This window comes from Bombina bombina, chromosome 7, assembly GCF_027579735.1.
Source record: "Bombina bombina isolate aBomBom1 chromosome 7, aBomBom1.pri, whole genome shotgun sequence".
Taxonomy (NCBI): domain Eukaryota; kingdom Metazoa; phylum Chordata; class Amphibia; order Anura; family Bombinatoridae; genus Bombina; species Bombina bombina.
The window spans coordinates 439,731,943-439,757,574 of record NC_069505.1 but is presented as its reverse complement, the minus strand read 5'-3'; the positions used below and the strand labels follow the sequence as shown (position 1 = coordinate 439,757,574).

Here is a 25,632-nt window from a genome sequence, read left to right as displayed (position 1 = left end):
TGGTGGTTCAATGCATGGAGGTGGTAGGTCTCATGGTGGTGGCTTTGGGTGATATGCCCGTTTTCATCTGAGACCCCTACAGTTATTTATGCTGAAACAATGGAACGGAAACCGCACAGACTTGTCTCATTAGTTTAGACCCAGTGACGAGAGGGTCTTTCTTGGTGGCTGTCTCTGGAATCGGTTCTCCTGGGCAGATGTTTACTGCGTCCTTCCTGGGGAATTATAACAACGGATGCAAGTTTGATAGGCTGGGCTCCTCTGAGGGCTCAGGAGACCTGTCGATCAGAAGGTGAATCTCTGTATCAACATTCGAGAGCTGAGGGCTATATTCAATGCACTACAAGCGTGGCCTTAGTTATGTTCTGTCCGGTTTATTCGATTTCATTCGGACAATATCACGACTGTGGCCTACATCAACCACCAGGGCGGAACCCGCAGTTCTTTTGAACTGAAGGAAGTCTCTTGTATTCAGCTATCTATATTCCAGGCGTGGACAATTGGGAAGCAGATTTTCTAAGCAGACAGACTCTGCACTCCAGAGAGTGTTCTCTCAACTTGGAGGTGTTTGGCGAGAACACCCACAGGTGGGGGCGTCCGGAGATAGACCTAATGGCTTCTCATCTCAACCCCAAACTGCTAATATATGGTTCTAGGTCAAAGGATCCTCAAGCAGAGTTGCTGGAAGCTTTAGCAGTTCCATTGAATTTCAATCTAGTATGTCTTTTTTTTTTCCCTCCAGTTGTCCTTCTCTTAAAAGGCAGATCTCTGCTCTTTCTGTTTTATGACATAAGAAGTTTGCTCGTTTGCCAGATGTTCAGTCTTTTGTTCAAGCTTTGGCTAGAATCAGACCTTTTTCTTAAAACCTGTTGCTCCTCCATGGAGCCTCAATCTTGTTCTGAGAGTTCTTCAGCAGGCTCTGTTTGAGCCTATGCATTCTATTGATGTTATTCTATACTATCTTGGAAAGTGTTTGTTTTTGTTGGCTATGTCTTCTGCTCGAAGAGTATCTGAGTTATCTGCTCTGCAATGTGACCAAGCTTATTTGATCATTCATGATAAGTCTGTGCTAAGAACAAATATGGGGTTTCTACCTAAGGTTGTTTCCACGCACAATATTAATCAGGAAATAGTTGTTCCTCCTTTGTCCCAACCCGTCTTCTTCTAAGGAGAGGTTGTTACATTATTTGGATGTAGTTTGAGCCTTAAAGTTTTATCTTCATGCTACCAAGGAGTTCCGTCAGTCTTCATCCTTGTTTGTTTTATATTCTGGTAAGCGCAAGGGGCAGAAGGCCACTGCTGTTACTTTTTTCCTTCTGGGTCAGAAGTGTGATTTGCATGGCGTATTTGGAAGTGGGCCAGCAGCCTCCATCATTAATTATTGCACATTGTACCTGTGCTGTTTCTTCTTCCTGGGCCTTCAAGAATGAGTCTTTAGTTAAACAGTGCGTCTTTTGGGGGAGAGGTTCTTCAAGTGGTGGTGCCTAGCACTACCTTCCCCTCCCTATTAATTGCATGTCCTTCACAGCTTGGGTATTATTTTCCCAATAGGTAATGAATGAATTTGTGGACTCTCACTGCCATTAGAAAGAAAACATAATTTATGCTTACCTGATAAATTATTTTCTTTCTTGGCAGAGTCCACAAACGTGCCCTAGCATAATGTATTGGCAGTAGTCTTAAACTACTGAGAGGTTAGGGGAAGTGGGAGGGATATATAAAGCATTGTTGGGGGTATCTTTGCTTCCTCCTGGTAGCCAGGTGAAGTATTTCCCATAGGTAAATTAATGAATTTGTGGACTGTCACTGCCAAGAAAATAATTTATGAGGTAAGCATAAATTATGTTTGTTTTTTGCAGGTTTTTTTTCTTCTGGTATTCTTTGTTGAATGTGCAGCAGTAAACAGCTGGCAGCTAACTGTTGTATAGGGGACTGCCCATATATTCCTCTTGTCATTGGCTCATCTGATATCTTTAGCTAGCTCCCAGTAGTGCATTGTTGCTCCTTTTACAAAGGATACTAAGAGAATGAAGCAAATTTGATAATAGAAGTAAATTGGAAAGTTGTTGAATATTGTATGTTCTGTTTTAATCGTGAGAAGAAAAAAATGTGCTTCACTTATTATTACCAGCACTAGTTTCCTGCCTGCATGCATTAATGTTCCAGTATTCCTTCTATCCCGTGACTTAAAATCCCCCCCCCCATTCCTATTAGGGATGCAACACCACAGGGTTGGGTTTAGGTTACCCTCTGTTCTGCCAGAGGAGGATTTGGTTTAGTAGCAGATTAACCAGAATTAAACATTTCCCCTATCAGAATGACCTTTTCACTTCCCGTAACACTATATAGTTAGGCTGTGATGATTTAGTTACTTTGTGATGTTTTGTAGGAACTGCATAATAACATATCCATATGGTCTAATCCCTGTATGACTCTCTTTAGACCCTGATGGGTGGCAGTGGGACCATTCTCACTACCATGCCAGTGATGATGGGGCAGGAAAAGATGCCCATCAAGCAGGTTCCAGGTACCTTGAAGCAGTTGGAAGTACCAAAGGAAGGTGAGAGGAGAACAACCCACAACATCATTGAGAAGAGGTATCGCTCTTCCATTAACGACAAAATCCTTGAGCTAAAAGACTTGGTGATGGGCACTGATGCCAAGGTGAGTGGTAAACCTTGTTTGACTAAAATGAGCAAGCAGTGTGTGTGTAACATTGTTACAGTAATTTGGTGGGACTGCTGGTTGTAACTTTCAGATGCACAAGTCTGGGGTCCTGAAGAAGGCCATTGATTACATTAAGTACCTGCAGCAACTCAACCAGAAACTGCGCCAAGAAAACATGGCGCTGAAATTGGCCAATCAGAAAAACAGTGAGTTAAAAACCATTTGTTGCAATATATATAGATTTACTAAATGTGCATTTTAAGCTGTTGTCGTTTCTGTAGAACCATCATTGATCTAGTTCCTAAGAAGATGTTGCCAAATGTTAAGCTTAAAAACAGCTGAACATTTAGCTTTAGCTCTAGGCACTAATTCTACCACCAAATATATATATATCTTAACACTAAGAACAGCTAAGCTTGGCACACTAACTGGTTAATAATCACAGTGGGTGAAACAAGTGACGCTTACCCATCATGCACTCCCTGATACTGACTCTCATGACTCACGTAAATTGTGTTGGGTGAGTTGAATGTGCATCACTGTTTTCTGTTTGTTTACCTCACAGAATACCTGAAAGGTATCGACCTAAGCAGCCTGGTGGACAGCAACATAGAAATGAAGATGGATGAATTCAACCAAAACATTCTGTTGATGTCACCACCGGCATCTGATTCTGGGTCTCCAGCTGTCTTCTCACCATATTCAGTAGACTCTGAGCCAGGTAGCCCCCTGCTGGATGATAAGGTGAGTGCTCTGGTGTGGTCCTGCTGCCTTGCATAGGTAGATCTGGTAACAATACTCAGGGAATTACATGTTGTAAAGTTCCGCTGGTCAGCCTGACATCTGACTGAGCTTGCTGTAAGGATTCCTAATATTAATGTGAGTGCCTCTCCTGTAACTTTAACCCCTTAGTAACTGGTGCATAACAATGTATTGTCGCCCTCTGGAAATCCAAGGGTTACAGGGGAAACCTCTGGTGATTTTATGTGTTTTGGTCCTTGGACATTCTTGAATTGTAAGAGTATAACAATAACTGGTCTCTTGCACCAAAGGACCCAGTTATGTAAAGTTCTCTGCTCTGAGATTATGTAAGATGTCTTGTCAGTGGTATAAAGTCCCTCAAAGTTTAGTTTCAGTTCTGATTATCTCACTATGAGGGACACATCTACATTATAGTATAATGCTCAAAAACATAATTTATGCTTACCTGATAAATTCCTTTCTTCTGTAGTGTGATCAGTCCACGGGTCATCATTACTTGTGGGATATTAACTGCTCCCCTACAGGAAGTGCAAGAGGATTCACCCAGCAGAGTTGCTATATAGCTCCTCCCCTCTACGTCACCTCCAGTCATTCGACCAAGGACCAACGAGAAAGGAGAAGCCAAGGGTGTAGTGGTGACTGGAGTATAATTTAAAAAATATTTACCTGCCTTAAAAAACAGGGCGGGCCGTGGACTGATCACACTACAGAAGAAAGGAATTTATCAGGTAAGCATAAATTATGTTTTCTTCTGTTAAGTGTGATCAGTCCACGGGTCATCATTACTTGTGGGATACCAATACCAAAGCAAAAGTACACGGATGACAGGAGGGATAGGCAGGCTCTTTATACAGAAGGAACCACTGCCTGAAGAACCTTTCTCCCAAAAATAGCCTCCGAGGAAGCAAAAGTGTCAAATTTGTAAAATTTGGAAAAAGTATGAAGCGAAGACCAAGTTGCAGCCTTGCAAATCTGTTCAACAGAGGCCTCATTCTTAAAGGCCCAAGTGGAAGCCACAGCTCTAGTGGAATGAGCTGTAATTCTTTCAGGAGGCTGCTGTCCAGCAGTCTCATAAGCTAAACGAATTATGCTACGAAGCCAAAAAGAGAGAGAGGTAGCAGAAGCTTTTTGACCTCTCCTCTGACCAGAGTAAACGACAAACAGGGAAGACGTTTGTCGAAAATCTTTAGTTGCCTGTAAATAAAATTTAAGGGCACGAACTACATCCAGATTGTGCAAAAGACGTTCCTTCCTCGAAGAAGGATTTGGGCACAAGGATGGAACAACAATCTCCTGATTGATATTCCTGTTAGTGACTACCTTAGGTAAGAACCCAGGCTTAGTACGCAGAACTACCTTATCCGAGTGAAAAATCAAATAAGGAGAATCACAATGTAAGGCTGATAACTCAGAGACTCTTCGAGCCGAGGAAATAGCCATTAAAAATAGAACTTTCCAAGATAACAACTTTATATCAATGGAATGAAGGGGTTCAAACGGAACACCCTGTAAAACGTTAAGAACAAGGTTTAAACTCCATGGTGGAGCCACAGCTTTAAACACAGGTTTAATCCTGGCCAAAGCCTGACAAAAAGCCTGAACGTCTGGAACTTCTGACAGACGCTTGTGTAACAGAATGGACAGAGCTGAGATCTGTCCCTTTAAGGAACTAGCGGATAACCCCTTTTCTAAACCTTCTTGTAGAAAAGACAATATCCTAGGAATCCTAACCTTACTCCAAGAGTAACCTTTGGATTCGCACCAATATAGGTATTTACGCCATATTTTATGGTAAATCTTTCTGGTAACAGGCTTCCTAGCCTGTATTAAGGTATCAATAACTGACTCAGAAAAACCACGCTTTGATAAGATCAAGCGTTCAATTTCCAAGCAGTCAGCTTCAGAGAAGTTAGATTTTGATGTTTGAAAGGACCCTGAATCAGAAGGTCCTGTTTCAGAGGTAACGACCAAGGTGGACAGAATGACATGTCCACCAGATCTGTATACCAAGTCCTGCGTGGCCATGCAGGCGCTATTAGAATCACTGATGCTTTCTCCTGTTTGATTCTGGCAATCAATCGAGGAAGCATCGGGAAAGGTGGAAACATATGAGCCATCCTGAAGGTCCATGGTGCTGTCAAGGCATCTATCAGGACCGCTCCCGGATCCCTGGATCTGGACCCGTAGCGCGGAAGCTTGGCGTTCTGTCGAGACGCCATGAGATCTATCTCTGGTTTGCCCCAACGTCGAAGTATTTGGGCAAAGACCTCTGGATGAAGTTCCCACTACCCCGGATGAAAAGTCTGACGACTTAAGAAATCCGCCTCCCAGTTCTCCACTCCCGGGATGTGGATTGCAGACAGGTGGCAAGAGTGAGACTCTGCCCAGCGAATTATCTTCGATACTTCCATCATTGCTAGGGAGCTTCTTGTCCCTCCCTGATGGTTGATATAAGCTACAGTCGTGATGTTGTCCGACTGGAACCTGATGAACCCCCGAGTTGCTAACTGGGGCCAAGCCAGAAGAGCATTGAGGACTGCTCTCAATTCCAGAATGTTTATTGGAAGAAGACTCTCCTCCTGATTCCATAGTCCCTGAGCCTTCAGAGAATTCCAGACAGCGCCCCAACCTAGTAGGCTGGCGTCTGTTGTTTCAATTGACCAGTCTGGCCTGCTGAATGGCATTCCCCTGGACAGATGTGGCCGATAAAGCCACCATAGAAGAGAATTTCTGGTCTCTTGAATGGAATGAAGGACACGGCATGCACTTTGAAGTTTTGTTAACCTCTCCTCTGTCAGGTAAATCTTCATTTCTACAGAATCTATCAGAGTCCCCAGGAAGGGAACTCTTGTGAGTGGAAAGAGAGAACTTTTCTCTTCGTTCACTTTCCATCCATGCGACCTTAGAAATGCCAGTACTATCTCTGTATGAGATTTGGCAGTTTGAAAGCTTGAAGCTTGTATCAGTATGTCGTCTAAGTACGGAGCTACTGAAATTCCTCGCGGTCTTAGTACCGCCAGAAGAGTGCCCAGAACCTTTGTGAAGATTCTTGGAGCCGTAGCCAGTCCGAATGGAAGAGCTACAAACTGGTAATGCCTGTCTAAAAAGGCAAACCTTAGATACCGGTAATGACTTCTGTGAATCGGTATGTGAAGGTAAGCATCCTTTAAATCCACTGTGGTCAAGTACTGACCCTCTTGGATCATGGGCAAAATTGTTCGAATAGTTTCCATCTTGAACGATGGAACTCTTAGGAATTTGTTTAGGATCTTTAAATCCAAGATTGGCCTGAAGGTTCCCTCTTTTTTGGGAACTACAAACAGATTTGAGTAAAACCCTTGTCCTTGTTCCAACCGCGGAACTGGATGGATCACTCCCATTAATAAAAGATCTTGTACGCAGCGTAGAAACGCTTCCTTCTTTGTTAGGTTTGTTGACAACCTTGACAGATGAAATCTCCCTCTTGGGGGAGAGGATTTGAAGTCCAGAAGGTATCCCTGAGATATGATCTCTAACGCCCAGGGATCCTGAACATCTCTTGCCCAAGCCTGGGCGAAGAGGGAAAGTCTGCCCCCCACTAGATCCGGTCCCGGATCGGGGGCCCTCAATTCATGCTGTCTTAGGGGCAGCAGCAGGTTTTCTGGCCTGTTTGCCCCTGTTCCAGGACTGGTTAGGTTTCCAGCCTTGTCTGTAGCGAGCAACAGCTCCTTCCTGTTTTGGTGCAGAGGAAGTTGATGCTGCTCCTGCTTTGAAATTACGAAAGGAACGAAAATTGGACTGTCTAGCCTTGGCTTTGGCCTTGTCCTGAGGCAGGGCATGACCTTTACCTCCTGTAATGTCATCAATAATCTCTTTCAAGCCGGGCCCGAATAAGGTCTGCCCTTTGAAAGGAATATTAAGCAATTTAGATTTAGACGTAACATCAGCTGACCAGGATTTTAGCCACAGAGCTCTGCGTGCCTGAATGGCGAATCCTGAATTTTTAGCCGCAAGTTTAGTTAAATGTACTACGGCATCTGAAATAAATGAATTAGCTAACTTAAGGAATTTAAGTTTGTGTGTGATGTCATCTAGTGTGGATGATTGAAGTGTCTCTTCCAGAGACTCAAACCAAAATGCTGCTGCAGCCGTGACAGGCGCAATACATGCAAGAGGTTGCAATATAAACCCTTGTTGAACAAACATTTTCTTAAGGTAACCCTCTAATTTTTTTATCCATTGGATCTGAAAAAGCACAGCTATCCTCCACTGGGATAGTGGTACGCTTAGCTAAAGTAGAAACTGCTCCCTCCACCTTAGGGACCATTTGCCATAAGTCCCGTGTGGCGGCGTCTATTGGAAACATTTTTCTGAATATAGGAGGGGGTGAGAAAGGCACACCGGGTCTATCCCACTCCTTAGTAACAATGTCAGTAAGTCTCTTAGGTATAGGAAAAACGTCAGTACTCGTCGGTACCGCAAAATATTTATCCAACCTACACATTTTTTCTGGGATTGCAACTGTGTTACAATCATTCAGAGCCGCTAATACCTCCCCTAGTAACACACGGAGGTTCTCAAGCTTAAATTTAAAATTTGAAATGTCTGAGTCCAGTTTATTTGGATCAGAACCGTCACCCACAGAATGAAGCTCTCCGTCTTCATGTTCTGCAAACTGTGACGCAGTATCAGACATGGCCCTTGCATTATCAGCGCACTCTGTTCTCATCCCAGAGTGATCACGTTTACCTCTTAGTTCTGGTAGTTTAGCCAAAACTTCAGTCATAACAGTAGCCATATCTTGTAATGTGATTTGTAATGGCCGCCCAGATGCACTCGGCGCTACAATATCACGCACCTCCTGAGCGGGAGATGCAGGTACTGACACGTGAGGCGAGTTAGTCGGCATAACTCTCCCCTCGTTGTTTGGTGAAATATGTTCAATTTGTACAGATTGACTATTTTTTAAAGTAGCATCAATACATTTAGTACATAAATTTCTATTGGGCTCCACTTTGGCATTAACACATATAGCACAGATATCTTCCTCTGAATCAGACATGTTTAACACACTAGCAAATAAACAGCAACTTGGAAATACTTTTCAAAGTAATTTACAAATAATATGAAAACGAACTGTGCCTTTAAGAAGCACAGAAAAATATTATAACAGATAAAATAATTAAGTTATAGCATCAATCTTTGTCAGAATATACAGTTTTAGCAAAGGATTGTTCCCCTCAGCAAATGATAACTAACCCAGGCAGCAGAAAAAAATACACAAATAAACGTTTTTTATATCACAGTCAATACAATCAGCACAGCTCTGCTGTATGATTACTTCCCTCAAAAAAGACTCTTGAGATCCCTGAACTCTGTAGAGATGAACCGGATCATGCAGGAAGAAAATGAACCTCTGACTGAGTTTTTCTGATGCATAGTGAAAGCACCAAAATGGCCCCTCCCCCACACACATAACAGTGAGAGGGATCAGTGAACTGCTCTAATTTAAATCAAAACTATTGCCAAGTGGAAAAAAAGTGCCCAAAACATTTTTTCACCCAGTACCTCAGAGAAAAAAACGTTTTTACATGCCAGCAAAAAAACATTTTACCTCAATAATTAATTGTCATTTAAAACCTATTGCAAGTCCCTGCAAAATAGGTTAAGTCTATGTATAGAGTTTAAAAGCCAGAGAAGTACCATTTCCCAGAAAACTGAAGTGTAAAATATACATACATGACAGCCTGATATCAGCTACATCTACTGCATTCAAGGCTGAGTTTACATTATAACGGTATGGCAGGATTTTCTCATCAATTCCATGTCAGAAAATAATAAACTGCTACATACCTCTTTGCAGATTAATCTGCCTGCTGTCCCCTGATCTGAAGTTTGCCTCTCCTCAGATGGCCGAGAAACAGCAATATGATCTTAACTACTCCGGCTAAAATCATAGAAAAACTCAGGTAGATTCTTCTTCAAATTCTACCAGAGAAGGAATAACACACTCCGGTGCTATTATAAAATAACAAACTTTTGATTGAAGATATAAAAACTAAATATATCACCATAGTCCTCTCACACATCCTATCTAGTCGTTGGGTGCAAGAGAATGACTGGAGGTGACGTAGAGGGGAGGAGCTATATAGCAACTCTGCTGGGTGAATCCTCTTGCACTTCCTGTAGGGGAGCAGTTAATATCCCACAAGTAATGATGACCCGTGGACTGATCACACTTAACAGAAGAAAAGCCACCAGCCCTACTGTGCATGATTACGCACAAAGTCATGTACATTCAATTTTCATATGATTGTGACATTTTATTTGATTTTAGCCATAATTTCTTTACTATGACATGGAGAGTCCATGCCGTCATTCCAATTACTAGTGGGATTTTCAACTCCTGGCCAGCAGGAGGAGGCAAAGAGCATCCCAGTAAAGCTGTTAAAGGGACATTATACACTCATTTTTTCTTTGCATAAATGTTTTGTAGATTATCTATTTTATATAGCCCATACATTTTTAAAAAAAAATAAATGTATAGTTTTGCTTATTGTTAAATAACATTGCTCTGATTTTCAGACTCCTAACCAAGCCCCAAAGTTTTATGTGAATACCGTCAGCTATCTTCTCCAGCTTGCTCCTGTTTGTGTAAAGGATCTTTGCATATGCAAAAGAAGGGGGAGGGGGGGAGTGTCTTATTTCCCACTTGCAGTGGGCTTTCCAGCTACCTTTTCAACAGAGCCAAACTGACAGCTTCTAAGTAAATTTTTAAACAGTTTTATACTGGATTTTTATATCAGTATCTGTGCATCTTATTCTTTATAGTAGTGTCTATTACATGCAGTTATATGAAAATGAGTGTATACTGTCCCTTTAAGTGTAACTGCCTTACCCATAACCCTCAGTCATTCTCTTTGCCTCTGTCAATGGAAGTTGTGTGAAGTTAGTGTCTGAAGAATTTAATTCTTTTATGGTTACTTTTCCCTTCAAGCAAGGATTGGGGTCTAGCTGTGTCCACGTCAATCTCTTGAGTAAGAGTAGGTGGTAGCTTTTAGCTGTTAAAAGGTGGTAAGGCAGTCCTTTGCTTTACTTTTACTTTGCTACCCCTTTGTGGAAAGCCAGAGTTTGTTACTCTGTTCTTTCTTTTCCTACAGGTACATGACAGGGAGCGTAGTGCCTGCCACACCTTGAGGATCAGCATCTCTTATACAATCTAAGGTAAGTGCCTTTGCCTTCTAGGTAATGAAGGACAGCAGCACTTATGGGGTTAATCATCCTCCAGATTATTTTACAAAATTATAATAAACCTTGTTTAACTTAAAGGGACACTGAACCCAAATTATTTCTTTCATGATTCAGATAGAGCATGCAATTTCTTTCTAATGACACGATGAGTCCACGGATCATCATTAATTACTGTTGGGAATATCACTCCTGCCCAGCAGGAGGCAGCAAAGAACACCACAGCAAAGTTGTTAAATATCACCTCCCTTCTATCCCACCCCAGTCATTCTCTTTGCCTACGTTAGAGCGAGGAAGTGGTAAAGTTAGATGTTAGTAAAAGATTCTTCAATCAAGAATTTATTATTTTTTAAGTAGTGCAAGATTGTGCTGCTTTGTTCTGGGGTGTAGCCGTAGTCCATATCAGTCTCTTCACTAGAGCAGTGGTGGCTTTAGAGAAATGGGAACTTGTGGGGCATAATTCTTACTGCGCCTCCCATATATTTATGCTGCCCTAATCCTAAAAGTCTGAGTAAGATTACTCAGTCTTTATCTCTTTTTCCACAGGTCCATGTGAGGGAGAGGACCTCTCAAACCTAGTGAGCTGCCTTGCTGATTTGAGGTAAGTGCTGACTTAATTTTTTCTTGGACTAGTAAAGAAAAAGGACTCAGAAAAAGTTTGGGCACTTTATTCTTTAGGGAAAAAATATAGCATTTTATTATTTTCCTGGAATGATACAGTAATCCTAATGTACTTAAGGGGATTATATATACAGCAGCATTTGCAGGCACTGGGGCTTGAGGAGATAGGCTCAATGTTGGTGATACTCTGTTAGTTATTTATTACGGAGCTTCACATAAAATGTCGACTGACACGTTAATTTTGACATGCCCACGATGGGCGGGGCTTGTGTGGTGGTAGAATTATCTGTTGCGCACATATTTTCTCTCAATTACGGTATTTTAATGAGAGAAATTCGGCTACTTGCCGTTTTTAGTTAAAACGGATTAAAGGTAGTTTAACATTATTTACAACAGCTCTGTTTTGGTTCCGGGTTTCATATACATTATCTCCGGTAATCCAACAAGGTTGACCACTCGGCAGAGCTAAGCTGAGGTGTAGGAGCTGTTTGAAGTGTGTTGAATCTTTATTTTGCAGTAAAAAATAAAGCAATTAGGTTTTGTCAGTTTAAAAAAGGACTGGTGGACTATATGATCATATAAACAAAAAAGGATATCTGTAATCTATAACAGAGTCTTGATCCCTCTTAACAGAAATAAAATAAAAACATAAAAATTTTAGTAAAATTTTATACAGAAAAAAATGTTACTGTCTCTTTAAATTTTAAACAGTAACTGCTTTATTTTTGATGAACTGCAAAAGAAAGTAACTCTTAAAACTCCTAAACAATATTGGCTCAAAAAGCTAAAGTGTTGTGTTCTCTCAACACATGAGGAACAGAAAATAACAGTTACGTTTTTTTTGTAGTTCATCAAAAATAAAGCAGTTACTGTTTAAAATTTAAATAGACAGTAACGTTTTTTTCTGTATAAAATTTTACTAAAATTTTATGTTTTTATTTTATTTCTGTTAAGAGGGATCAAGACTCTGTTATAGATTACAGATATCCTTTTTTGTTTAAATGATTATATAGTCCACCAGTCCTTTTTCTGTTCCTCATGTGTTGAGAGAACACAACATTTTAGCTTTTTGAGCCAATATTGTTTAGGAGTTTTTTGACAATGTTCAAAATATGCTGCAGTTTTTCTCCTCAGGTGTCCCAATTTTTTAAATTAATAATACAGTGCCATGCTTTTCCTACCAATTCCCTTGCTACAGGGAAAGCGCAAGAGGAAATGTAAAAAATCAGTGTGTATGGTTTCTGTCACAACTGTGTATATTCCGAACTTTCCCTCTCATAAGTTTGAAGAAGAGGATATTTCGGTATCACCTGAGGGTAAGATCTCAGAATCGGACAGTGTAATTCCTTCCTCTGATGCTGAAGTTGTATCCTTCAGATTTAAGCTAGAGCACCTCAGTTTACTACTTAAGGAGGTTTTAGCTATCCTGGACGACTCCGATACTACTGTCGTACTCAATCCTAAACAAGTATTTTGAAGTGCCCTCCATGGTGGAAGTATTTCCTGTACCAGATAGGGCTACAGAAATTATTGCTAAGGAATGGGAAGAGTCTTTTTTTCTCCATCCCCTATATTTAAAAGAGGTTTCCTATAGCAGACTCTATCAAGGAGTCTTGGCAGACGGTACCCAAGGTGGAAGGGGCAAGTTCCACGCTAGCCAAGAAAGCTACTATTCCCATAGAGGATAGTTGTTCATTTAAGGATCCTATGGATTTACAATGGCTTCCTGCGATTTGCATTGCTACTGTCACTAGTGCAACAGCATACTGGTTTGATGCGTTGTCTGATTCTATTCGGACAGACACTCCCCTCGAAGAAATCCAGAATAGGATAAAGGCCTTTAAGTTGGCCAACTCCTTTATTACAGATGATTCCCTTCAGGTTATTAAGTTGGGAGCTAAGATTTCAGGCTTTGCCATATTGGCTCGCGGAGCTTTATGGTTAAAATCTTGGTCTGCGGATGTGTCATCTAAGTCTAAACTTTTGGTGATTCCTTACAAGGGAAGGACCTTGTTTGGGCCTGGTTTGACGGAGATATTTTCTGATTTTACGGGAGATAAGGGACATTTCCTCCCTCAGAATAAGAGAAATAAACAAAAAGGACGTCAGAGTAATTTTCCTTCCTTTCGGAATTTCAAGGGAAATACTTCCACTCCCTCCTCCAAGCAGGAGCAGTCCAAGTCTTCCTGGAGAACCTAACAGTTCAGGAACTAGGGAAAGCAATCCAAGAAGCTGGCTGTTGGGCCAAAGACGGCATGAAGGGACTGCCCTCGATCCGGGACCGGATCTTGTGGGGGGGGCAGGTTTTCCTTCACTCAGTCTTGGGTTCGAGATGTTCAAGATCCCTGGGCGGTGGACATTGTGTCCCAGGGATACAAACTAGAGTTCAAGACCTTTCCTCCCAGGGGCAGGTTTCTGCTTTCAAGATTATCTGTAGACCAGACAAAAAGAGGCGTTCTTACACTGTGTATAGGACCTCTCCAACCTGGTAGTGATTGTTCCTGTTCCAATGCAGGAACGAGGTCTGGGATTCTATTACAATCTGTTTGTGGTTCCCAAGAAGGAGGGATCCTTCAGACCAATTTTAGATCTCAAAAATCTAAACAAGTTTCTCAGAGTGCAGTCCTTTAAGATGGAAACTATTTATTTGTTCCATTTCTCTTGCAAGGTGTATCCAGTCCACGGATTCATCCTTTACTTGTGGGATATTCTCATTCCCTACAGGAAGTGGCAAAGAGAGCACACAGCAAAGCTGTCCATATAGCTCCACCCCCCAGTCATTCTCTTTGCCGGCTCTAAGCACTAGGGTCTCTCTACGGGAGGGTAAAGTGAATGTGGTGTTAGAATTGTAGCTTTATTATCTTCAATCACAAGTTTATTTTAAATGGTACCGGTTTGTACTATTTACTCTCTAGCAGAAAAGTAATGAAGAGTTCTGCTGAGAGGAAAAGGATTTTAGCATGTTGTAACTAAAATCCACTGCTGTTCCCACACAGGACTGAGGAGTACCAGAAAACTTCAGTTGGGGGGAACGGTTTGCAGGGTAATCTGCAATGAGGTATGTTTAGTCATTTATTTCTAGACAAGACTGAGATAATGCTAGAAGAGACTGACAATATCCCCATGAGGGGAGGGTAAGCTATGTTTACAGACTTAGTAAGGAATTGAATGCTTACATAACAGGGCTAATTATGCTGGTTGACACTGATTCAGGGCAATCGATTGTTTATTCAAGAAAAATATTGTTTGTAGACACTTTGAGAGTCCTTTTGTTTTTTTTCTGGGGTTATTACCCACATGGCTGGTTTTTAGTCACTTAAGAGTGTTTTACTAGGCCTCACAACTCCGGAGTAGAGTGGGAGGGGCCTAATTTCGCGCCTCAGATGCGCAGTTAGAATTTGCAGACAAGTTCATGCTGATTCACATGGAGGGTCCTGCTGCTGTTTGAGGGCCTGATAGAAGCTATATTCCCCCAAATCTGATCCCTAAGGGCAGGTAGGGCCACAGCAAGGCTGTGGCAAGGTGCTGTACTGTTTTTAACCGGGTGTGTGCTTTAGGCTGCTCCGGTTTGGGCATTAAGGGGTTAATCGTTTTGAAACTTGTGGTGCAATCTTATTAAGGCTTTAGGTACATACTGTGAAAATTTCAGGAGAATTGCTGCATTTTTCACTGTTTTGTAAAATTGTGTGCTCTTTTTATCTCTTAAAGGCACAGTAACGTTTTTTTCAAATTGTTTTTTTTATTTGATTAAAGTGATTCCAAGCCTGCTTATATATATTACTAGTCTATTAAACATGTCTGACACTAAGGAAAATCCTTGTTCAATGTGTTTAGAAGCCATGGTGGAACCCCCTCTCAGAATGTGTCCCACTTGTACTGATATGTCTATACACTTTAAAGATCATATTGTTGCACTTAAAAATGTGGCCCAAGATGATTCTCAGACTGAAGGTAACGAGGGTAGCCCGTCTGCCTCTCCCCAAGTGTCACAACCAGTTACGCCCGCGCAAGCGACGCCTAGTACCTCCAGTACGTCTAACACTTTTACTTTACAAGACTTAGCGGCAGTCATGGATAATTCTCTTACAGCCTTCTTATCTAAACTGCCTGTGTTACCTGCAAAGCGTGATAGCTCTGTTTTAAGAACAGATTATGAGCATTCTGACGCTTTGGTAGCCGTATCCGATATACCCTCACAACACTCTGAAGTGGGAGCGAGGGATTGGATCTCTGAGGTAGAAGTCTCTGACTCAAGAAGGGTCCCTCCTCAGACAGATTCAGATAGATTGGCTTTTAAATTTAAACTAGAACACCTCCGTTTTGCTTAGGGAGGTATTAGCTACTCTGGATGACTGCGACCCTTTGGTGATCCCTGAGAAATTGTGTAAAATGGACAAGTACCTAGAGGTCCCGGTTTACACGGATACGTTTCCGGTCCCTAAGAGGATAGCGGATATCGTTACTAGGGAGTGGGATAGACCAGGTGTTCCCTTTGCTCCCCCTCCTGTTTTTAAGAAAATGTTCCCCATACCTGACCCTGTGTGGGACTTGTGGCAGACGGTCCCTAAGGTGGAGGGGGCTATTTCTACACTTGCTAAACGCACAACCATACCAATTGAAGACAGTTGTGCTTTTAAAGATCCTATGGATAAGAAATTAGAGGGTTTACTTAAGAAAATTTTTGTTCAAGGTTTTCTTCTCCAACCTATTGCCTGCATTTTTCCTGTAACTACTGCAGCTGCTTTCTGGTTTGAGGCGCTGGAAGACTCGCTCCAGACGGAGACCTCATATGAGAAAATTATGGATAGAATTAAGGCTCTAAAGCTAGCTAATTCTTTTATCACTGACGCCGCTTTTCAAATAGCTAAGTTAGTGGCGAAAAATTCAGGTTTCGCCATTTTGGCGCGCAGGGCGCTATGGCTAAAGTCCTGGTCGGCCGATGTGTCTAAATCCAAGCTTTTGAACATTCCTTTCAAAGGAAAGACCCTCTTCGGGCCTGAATTGAAAGAGATTATTTCAGATATCACCGGGGGGAAAAGGCCATGCTCTCCCTCAGGATAAGCCCTTTAAGACAAAGAACAAAGCTAATTTTCGTTCCTTTCGCAATTTCAGGAACGGCCCCGCTTCATCCTCTCTCTGGCTGCAAAGCAAGAGGGTAACGCTTCACAGCCCAAGGCAACCTGGAAATCTTACCAGGGCTGGAATAAGGGTAAACAGGCCAAAAAGCCTGCAGCTGCCACCAAGACAGCATGAAGGGGTAGCCCCCGATCCGGGACCGGATCTAGTAGGGGGCAGACTCTCTCTCTTCGCTCAGGCCTGGGCAAGAGATGTACACGATCCTTGGGCATTAGAGATTGTAGCCCAGGGATACCTTCTAGAATTCAAGGACTCTCCTCCAAGGGGAAGGTTCCACATTTCTCGTCTGATCAGACAAAGAAAGAGGCGTTTTTACGCTGTGTAGAAGATCTACATACAATGGGAGTGATCCACCCAGTTCCAATTGCAGAACAAGGACTGGGGTTTTACTCAAACCTGTTTGTGGTTCCCAAAAAAGAAGGAACTTTCAGACCAATCCTGGACCTCAAAATTCTAAACAAATTCCTCAGAGTCCCATCATTCAAGATGGAGACCATTCGGACAATCTTACCAATGATCCAGGAGGGTCAATATATGACTACCGTGGATCTAAAGGATGCGTATCTACACATTCCTATCCACAAAGATCATCACCAGTTTCTCAGGTTCGCTTTTCTGGACAAGCATTATCAGTTTGTGGCTCTTCCTTTCGGGTTGACCACCGCTCCCAGAATTTTCACAAAGGTGCTAGGGTCCCTCCTGGCAGTTCTAAGACCGCGGGGCATAGCAGTGGCGCCTTACTTAGACGACATCTTAATTCAGGCGTCGACTTTCCAAAGAACCAAGTCTCACACGGAAATCGTATTGGCCTTTCTGAGGTCTCACGGGTGGAAGGTGAACGTAAAAAAGAGTTCTCTCCCCCCCCTCACAAGAGTTCCATTCCTAGGAACCCTGATAGACTCGGTAGAAATAAAAATATTTCTGACGGAAGTCAGAAAGTTAAAACTGTTAACTACTTGCCGAGCTCTTCATTCCATTCCTCGGCCATCTGTAGCTCAGTGCATGGAGACAATCGGACTAATGGTAGCGGCAATGGACATAGTCCCTTTTGCTCGGATACACCTCAGACCACAGCAACTATGCATGCTCAAACAGTGGAATGGGGATTATGCAGATTTGTCTCCTCAAATTCAGTTGGACCAGGAGACCAGAGATTCTCTTCTCTGGTGGTTGTCTCAGGGAATATGTTTCTGCAGACCAGAGTGGATCATTGTAACGATCAACGCCAGTCTGTTAGGCTGGGGTGCGGTCTGGGACTCCCTGAAAGCTCAGGGCTTATGGTCTCGGGAAGAAACTCTTATCCCGATAAACATTCTGGAACTGAGGGCGATATTCAACGCTCTTCAGGCATGGCCCCAACTAGCTGCGGCCAAATTCATCAGATTTCAGTCGGACAACATCACGACTGTAGCTTACGTCAATCATCAGGGGAGAACAAAGAGTTCCCTAGCGATGACGGAAGTAACCAAAATAATCAGATGGGCGGAGGATCACTCCTGCCATCTCTCAGCAATTCAAATCCCAGGAGTAGACAACTGTGAGGCGGATTTTCTAAGTCGTCAGACTTTTCACCCGGGGGAGTGGGAACTCCACCCGGAGGTATTTGCCCAGCTGACTCAGCTTTGGGGCACTCCAGAGTTGGATCTGATGGCGTCCCGTCAGAACACCAAACTTCCTCTCTACGGGTCCAGGTCCCGGGATCCCAAGGCGGTATTGATAGATGCTCTAGCAGCGCCTTCGTCCTTCAATCTGGCTTATGTTTTTCCACCGTTTCCTCTCCTCCCGCGTCTGGTTGCCAGAATCAAGCAGGAGAAGGCTTCGGTGATTCTGATAGCGCCTGCGTGGCCACGCAGGACTTGGTATGCAGACCTAGTGTACATGTCATCTGTCCCACCATGGACATTGCCAATGAGGCAGGATCTTCTGATTCAGGGTCCGTTCAAGCATCCAAATTTAGTTTCTCTACGTCTGACTGCTTGGAGATTGAACGCTTAATTCTATCAAAGCGGGGGTTCTCTGAGTCAGTTATAGATACTCTGATATGGCGGAAATATCTTTATTGGTGTGAATCCAAGGGTTACTCATGGAGTAAGATTAGGATTCCCAGGATATTGTCTTTTCTCCAAGAAGGATTGGAGAAAGAATTGTCAGCTAGTTCCTTAAAAGGACAAATATCTGCTTTGTCTATCCTGTTACACAAGCGTCTGGCAGAGGTACCAGACGTTCAAGCGTTTGCTCAGGCTTTAGTCAGAATCAAGCCTGTCTATAAACCTGTGGCTCCGCCATGGAGTTTGAATCTAGTTCTTTCAGTTCTTCAACGAGTTCCGTTTGAACCTTTACATTCCATAGATATTAAGTTGTAATCTTGCAAAGTTTTGTTTTTGATAGCTATCTCTTCTGCTAGAAGAGTTTCAGAATTATCTGCCTTACAGTGTGATTCACCTTACCTGGTGTTCCACGTAGATAAGGTAGTTTTGCGTACCAAGCCTGGTTTTCTTCCTAAAGTTGTTTCTAACAAGAATATTAACCAGGAAATAGTTGTTCCTTCTCTGTATCCTAATCCATCTTAGAAGAAGGAACGTCTATTACACAATCTTGATGTCGTTCGTGCTTTAAAGTTCTATTTACAAGCAACTAAGGATTTCAGACAAACATCTTCTTTGTTTGTTATCTGTTCTGCTAAGAGGAGAGGTCAGAAAGCGACTGCTACCTCTCTTTCCTTTTGGCTGAAAAGCATCATCCGTTTGGCCTACGAGACTGCTGGCCAGCAGCCTCCTGAAAGAATTACTGCTCATTCTACCAGGGCAGTGGCTTCCACATGGGCTTTCAAAAATGAGGCTTCTGTTGAACAGATTTGTAAGGCAGCGACTTGGTCTTCACTGCATACTTTTGCCAAATTTTATAAGTTCGATACTTTTTGCTTCTTCAGAGGCTATTTTTGGGAGAAAGGTTTTGCAAGCAGTGGTGCCTTCCGTTTAAGGTACCTGTCTTGTTTCTTCCCTTCATCCGTGTCCTAAAGCTTTGGTATTGGTATCCCACAAGTAAAGGATGAATCCGTGGACTGGATACACCTTACAAGAGAAAACAGAATTTATGCTTACCTGATAAATTACTTTCTCTTGTGGTGTATCCAGTCCACGGCCCGCCCTGGCAATTGCGTCTGGTAAAATTTTTTTTGTTTAAACTACAGTCACCACTGCACCCTATGGTTTCTCCTTTTTCTTCCTAACCTTTGGTCGAATGACTGGGGGGTGGAGCTAGAAGGGGAGCTATATGGACAGCTTTGCTGTGTGCTCTCTTTGCCACTTCCTGTAGGGAATGAGAGAATATCCTACAAGTAAAGGATGAATCCGTGGACTGGATACACCGCAAGAGAAAGTAATTTATCAGGTAAACATAAATTCTGTTTTTTTCCTCTAAATCCACCGTGGTCATAAATGGACCATCTTGGACCAAAGGAGGCATACCTGCATGTTCCCATCCACAGGGACCTTCACAAGCTTCTAAGGTTTGCATTTCTAGACAAACACTTCCATTTCGTGGATCTGCCATTTGGTCTTGCCACAGCTCCCAGAATTTTCTCAAAGGTTCTAGGATCCCTGCTGCAGGTGCTCCATTTGCAGTGGCACCTTATCTGGACGATATTCTAGTTCAGGCGCCTTACTTTCAATAAGCAAGATCACACACAGAAATGTCATCTTTCCTGCGGTCTCACGGATGGATTCCAACTACAAGGGTAGTTTTCAAATCGGGAAATCAAAGATTTTCGATTCTTGCCTAGCACTTCAGTCCTCTCCTCGGCCATCAGTGGCTCAGTGCATGGAGGTAATTGGGCTGATGGTAGCGGCAATGAACATCATCCCGTTCGCCTGTTTCCACCTCAGACTTCTGCAGATAATCATGCTCAGGCAGTGGAACGGAGATTATGTGGATCTGTCTCCGCGATTACAGCTGGAGCAGGAGACGAGGGATCTCTACTTTGGTGGTTGTCTCGGGATCATCCCTCCCAGGGAACCTGCTTTTGCAGATCTTCCTGGGTGATTGTGACAAGATGCCAGCCTTCTGGGATGGGGAGCAGTTTGGGGCTCTCTAAAGGCTCAGGGAACATGGACTCAGTCGGAGTCTGTTCTACCCATGAACATTCTGGAATCGAAAGCTATCTTCAATGCTCGCCTGGCCTCAGTTAGCTTCGGCCCGGTTCATCAGGTTCCATTCGGATAATATAACCTCGGTGGCTTACATCACCTGTCGGGGAGGAACTCAGATTTCCTTGGCCATGACAGAGGTAGCCAAGATCATTCAGGGGACGGAGACCCACAATTGCTGTCTGTTGGTGATCCACATTACAGGAGTGGACATCTGGGAGGCGGTCTTCCTTAGCAGGCAGACCTTTCACCCGGGGAGTGGGAACTCCATCTGGAAGTGTTTCCCTGCCTGATTTTCAAATGGGGTCAGTCGGAATTGGATCTCATGGCTTCTTGGCAGAATGCCACGCTTCCGTGGTACGGGTCGAGGTCAAGAAACCCTCAGGCTGTACTGATAGACGCTCTGACGGTACCTTGGAATTTCAGTCTTGCATACCTATTTCCTCCGTTTGCTCTTCTACCTCAAGTCATTGCTTGAATCAAGCAGGAGAGGGCGTCGGTGATCCTCATTGCACCGGCGTGGCCTTGCAGGATTTGGTATGTAGACCTGGTGGACATGTCATCTGTGCCACCTTGGAGACTTCTGTTGAGGAAGGACCTTCTACTTCAAGGACCCTTCTTTCATCCAAATCTAGTTTCTCTGAAGCTGACTGCTTCAAGATTGAACGCTTAATTTTATCCGTGGATTTTCAGAATCGGTCATTGAGACCATGATTCAGGCTCGTAAACCTGTGACTAGGAAGATTTAACATACGATATGGCATAAATATCTATATTGGTGTGAATCCAAGGGCTACTCTTGGAGTAGAGTTCGGATTCCTAGAATTCTGTCCTTTCTCCAAGAAGGTTTGGAGAAGGGATTATCTGCAAGTTCCCTAAAGGGTCAAATATCTGCCTTGTCTATTTTGTTACTTAAACGTCTAGCGGACTTCCCAGACGTACAATCGTTTTGTCAGGCCCTAGTCAGGATCAGGCCTGTATTCAAACAAGTTACTCCTCCTTGGAGTCTTAATTTAGTTCTTAAAGTTCTTCAAGGGGCTCTGTTTGAGCCGATGCATTCCTTAGATATTAAGTTGTTCTCTTGGAAAGTTTTGTTTCTTGTCGCTATTTCATCTGCTCGTAGAGTTTTGGAGCTCTCGGTATTACAGAGTCTCCTTACCTTGTTTTTTAATCGGATAGGGTGGTATTACGCACTAAACTAGTGTTTCTCCCTAAAGTAGTTTCAGACCGGAACATTAATCAGGAGATTGTTGTTCCTTCCATGTGTCCTAATCCTTCTCAGGAGGAATTGCTTCTACACAATCATGCATGTGGTACGTGCACTAAAATTCTATTTACAGGCGACTAAGGATTTTCTTCAGTCTTCTGTTTAACGTAAGGGACAGAAAGCTATGGCTACTTCTCTTTCTTTGTGGCTGAAGAGTATCATTTGCTTTGCCTATGAAACTGCTGGACAGCAGCCTCCCGAGGGAGTAACGGCTCTTTCTACGAGGGTTGTTTCCTCTTCCTGGGCATTTTCTAATGAAGCCTTTATGGAACAGTTTTGCAAGGCTGCAACTTGGTCCTCTCTTCACTCTTTTTTTCAAACTAATATAAATTTTGACTTTTTAGCCTCGGTTGAGGTCGCTTTTTGGAGAAAGGTTCTTCAAGCAGTGGTGCTTTCCGTTTAGATTTCCTTTCTTGTCCCTCCCTTATCTGTGTACTCTAGCTTGGGTATTGATTCCCAACAGTAATTAATGATGATCCGTGGACTCATCGTGTCATTAGAAAGAAAACAAAATTTATGCTTACCTGATACATTTATTTATTTCTTGACACGATGAGTCCACGGCCCGCCCTGTTATTTAGACAGGTTTTTTGTATTTTATAAACTTGTATTTTATAGACACCTCTGCACTTTGTTTCTTCCTTTCTCTCCTTTACTTCGGTCGAATGACTGGGGTGGGTTAGAAAGGAGGTGATATTTAACAGCTTTGCTGTAGTGCTCTTTGCCGCCTCCTGCTGGGCAGGAGGGATATTCCCAACAGTAATTGATGATCGTGTCAAGAAAGAGAAATAAATTTATCAGGTAAGCATAAATTTTGTTTTTAAGCAACTTTATAATTTACTCCTATTATTAAATTTTCTTCATTCTCTTGGTATTTTTATTTGAAAAGCAAGAATGTAAGTTTAGATGCCGGCCCATTTTTGGTGAACAACCTGGGTTGTTCTTGCTGATTACTGGAAAAATTCACCGACCAATAAACAAGTGATGTTTATTGGTCGGTGCTGAACCAAAAAATAACGATAGCAAGAGAACGAAGAAAAATTGATAATAGGAGTAAATTAAAAAGTTTTTCTAAAGGGGATTAGTTACTCCTAATTTGGAGAAAGAAGCAGAGTTATCTCAATAGGCTGGGACAGAGATTTTTTTTTTTATTAGAGACATGTGTAAAAGGATCAGAAGGGTTAAGGCTGGTGAGCCAAAGTATTATTTTTACTTGCGCTGTACCAAGAAAGAGTTGCTTTGTGTATTAAACGTTTAGGCGTTTTTTATAGACAGTTGATCTTAACTGGCGCTTTTTTCTCTCTACAGAGAAGTTGTTGCGCCCTTTCTTTTCAGACCGGTCACATGACACCCGCACATCCGGTTTAGTGGAGCGGTGCCGTTGCGACCGGACTGATTTGCAGTTGAATTCAGCTTTTCAAGTGGAAGCCGCATTTGGTGTTCTCATCAGATCGTATAGCTATCGTATCCTATTGCTAGTGGGGTATTTCCTTGCCGGTAGGTACCTCATGCAATCTGAGGTGTTTTTCGTATTAACGTTTTTCTTTCCCTCATTTAATTTTTAAGCTTTATTAAGGTTAAAGCTTTTTACTTTTCTGTCATAGGCAATCTTTGTTATTTTTGATCTAGGGTGTCTAAGGACATTTGATTTTTTACATTTTAATAAAATTTGAAGCATTTTATTTTTGTATCTCGTTGCCTATTACTTGTGGGAATTATTAGCTATGGACTTAGAACAGGATCAGTCCAGCTACATGGATAAATGTTTACTTAGTTTAGAAGCCCAAGTTGTTTTGCCTATGCAATTTTGTTTTTCTTGTTTATCTAAGACTTTAAAATTGAAAGACAAATTACTCCCTTCTGAACCTAATGTCTCTCAGGATAATGCTGTGCGTGATATGCCTCGGCTTTCTTTTCAAACATCCCAAGCCTTAGTTGTTTCTCATACTATGCCTTCTGTGTCCTCTCATTCACCTATGGGTGTTACCTGGGGATTTTGCTGCTCAGGTTTATTCTGCAGTAACAGCGGCTTTGTCAGCTTTCCCTTCATTGGGTAAGCGTAAGAGAAAATCTAAACACTTGCCTAATGCTAAGGTTTCTTGAACTGCATTAGCCACTCTTGCTCAGATGTCTGATAATGATAATACTTCTGTAGCTTCTGAAGGTGAGATTTCAGACTCTGACACTTTAGCAGACAAATCTTCAGAATCTGAAGCAGTTAGTTTTAGATTTAAGCTTGAGCACCTCCGATTATTTTTGAAGGAGGTTCTAGCTACTTTGGACGACTCTGAACCGGTGGTTGCTATAATCCCTACAAAGTCCTCAAAATTGGATAGAGTCTATGATTTACCATCTTTTGAGGACGTTTTTCCTGTACCAAGGAAGATGTCTGAAATTATTGCTCAGGAAAGGGACAAACTAGGGGTTCTTTTTTCCCCTTCACCTGTTTTTAAGAAAATGTTTCCTGTGGCTAACTCTATTCGTGACTAATGGTGCACTGTTCCTAAAGTAGAAGGCACTATTTCTACTCTTGCTAAGAGAACTACCATTCCTATAGAGGATAGTTGCTCTTTTAAGGATCCAATGGACAAAAAGCTAGGGGCTTATTTAAAAAAGATGCATCTCCATCAAGGGTTACAGTGGCAACCCATTTTAGACCTCAAGTGTTTTAAACAAATTCCTCAGGGATCCATCCTTCAAGATGGAAACTATTTGTTTTTTCTCCCTTTGGTACAGGAAGGTCAGTTTATGACGACCATAGACCTGAAGGACGCATTCCTTCACGTTGCATACACTGGGAACACCATCAGTATCTGAGGTTTGCATTTCTGGATAAACACTTCCAATTTGTTGCACTTCCTTTTGATCTGGCCACGGCTCCTAGAATATTCACAAAGGTTCTGGGGGCACTTTTGGCTGTGATCAGATCCCAGGGAATTGCTATAGCGCCTTATCTAGATGACATCTTAGTTCAGGCATCAACTTTTCAACTAGCCCATTCTCATACAGAGATGTTGTTGTCTTTTCTACGTTCCCATGGATGGAAGGTGAATTTGAAAAAAAGTTATCTTGTTCCATCTACCAAAGTGTGTTTCCTAGGAACTATAATAGATTCCCTGTCCATGAAGATCTTTCTGATGGAGTTCAGAAAAGAGAAGATTCTTGCTTCCAGCCTTTCTCGGTTCCATCTGCAACCATTGCAACTTTGTATGCTCCGTCAATGGAACGGAGATCATTTGGATTTAACTCAAAGGATAAATCTGGACCCTCTGACATGAGACTCTCTCTCATGGTGGGTGTCACAGGAACATCTGTCTCGGCACACTTGCTTTCTGAGACCTTCCTGGGAAATTGTGACTACTGCTACTGCTGTTTGGGCCCCTCTAAAAACTCAGGGCCTGTGGTCTCGGGAGGAGTCCTCTCTTCCCATAAACATTTTGGAGTTGAGAGCTATCTTCAATGCCCTATTAGCGTGGAATCAACTAGCGTTGGTCCGGTTTATAAGATTTCAATCGAACAACAACACCTCAGTAACTTACATCAACCACCAGGGAGGAACTCTGAGTTCCTTAGCCATGAAGGTTGTGACTCGAGTTCTGCTTTGGGTGGAAGCCCACAGTTGTCTATCTGCCATCCACATTCCAGAAGTGGACAATTGGGAGGCAAATTTTCTGAGCAGACAGACTTTTCATCCAGGGGAGTGGGCTCTCCATCTGGATGTGTTCTCTCAGATGCTTTCCTGCACAGGATCTGGAACAAATTAGAGCGTGTAACGGAGCATAACATGGCGGATGATTATTGCCAGAT

At 42.5% G+C, this 25,632-nt stretch overlaps 1 protein-coding gene across 1 annotated transcript in view; it reads left to right on the top strand.

The window, feature by feature from the left end:
* The window catches only part of SREBF2 (sterol regulatory element binding transcription factor 2), a 244,640-nt gene that overhangs the window by 91,331 nt on the left and 127,677 nt on the right, over window positions 1–25,632 (top strand). The window contains exons 5-7 of the mRNA XM_053721355.1: window positions 2,443–2,664; window positions 2,759–2,873; window positions 3,233–3,411. Coding sequence (XP_053577330.1) covers window positions 2,443–2,664; window positions 2,759–2,873; window positions 3,233–3,411 — 516 coding nt within the window. The remainder of the gene's footprint in view (window positions 1–2,442; window positions 2,665–2,758; window positions 2,874–3,232; window positions 3,412–25,632) is intronic.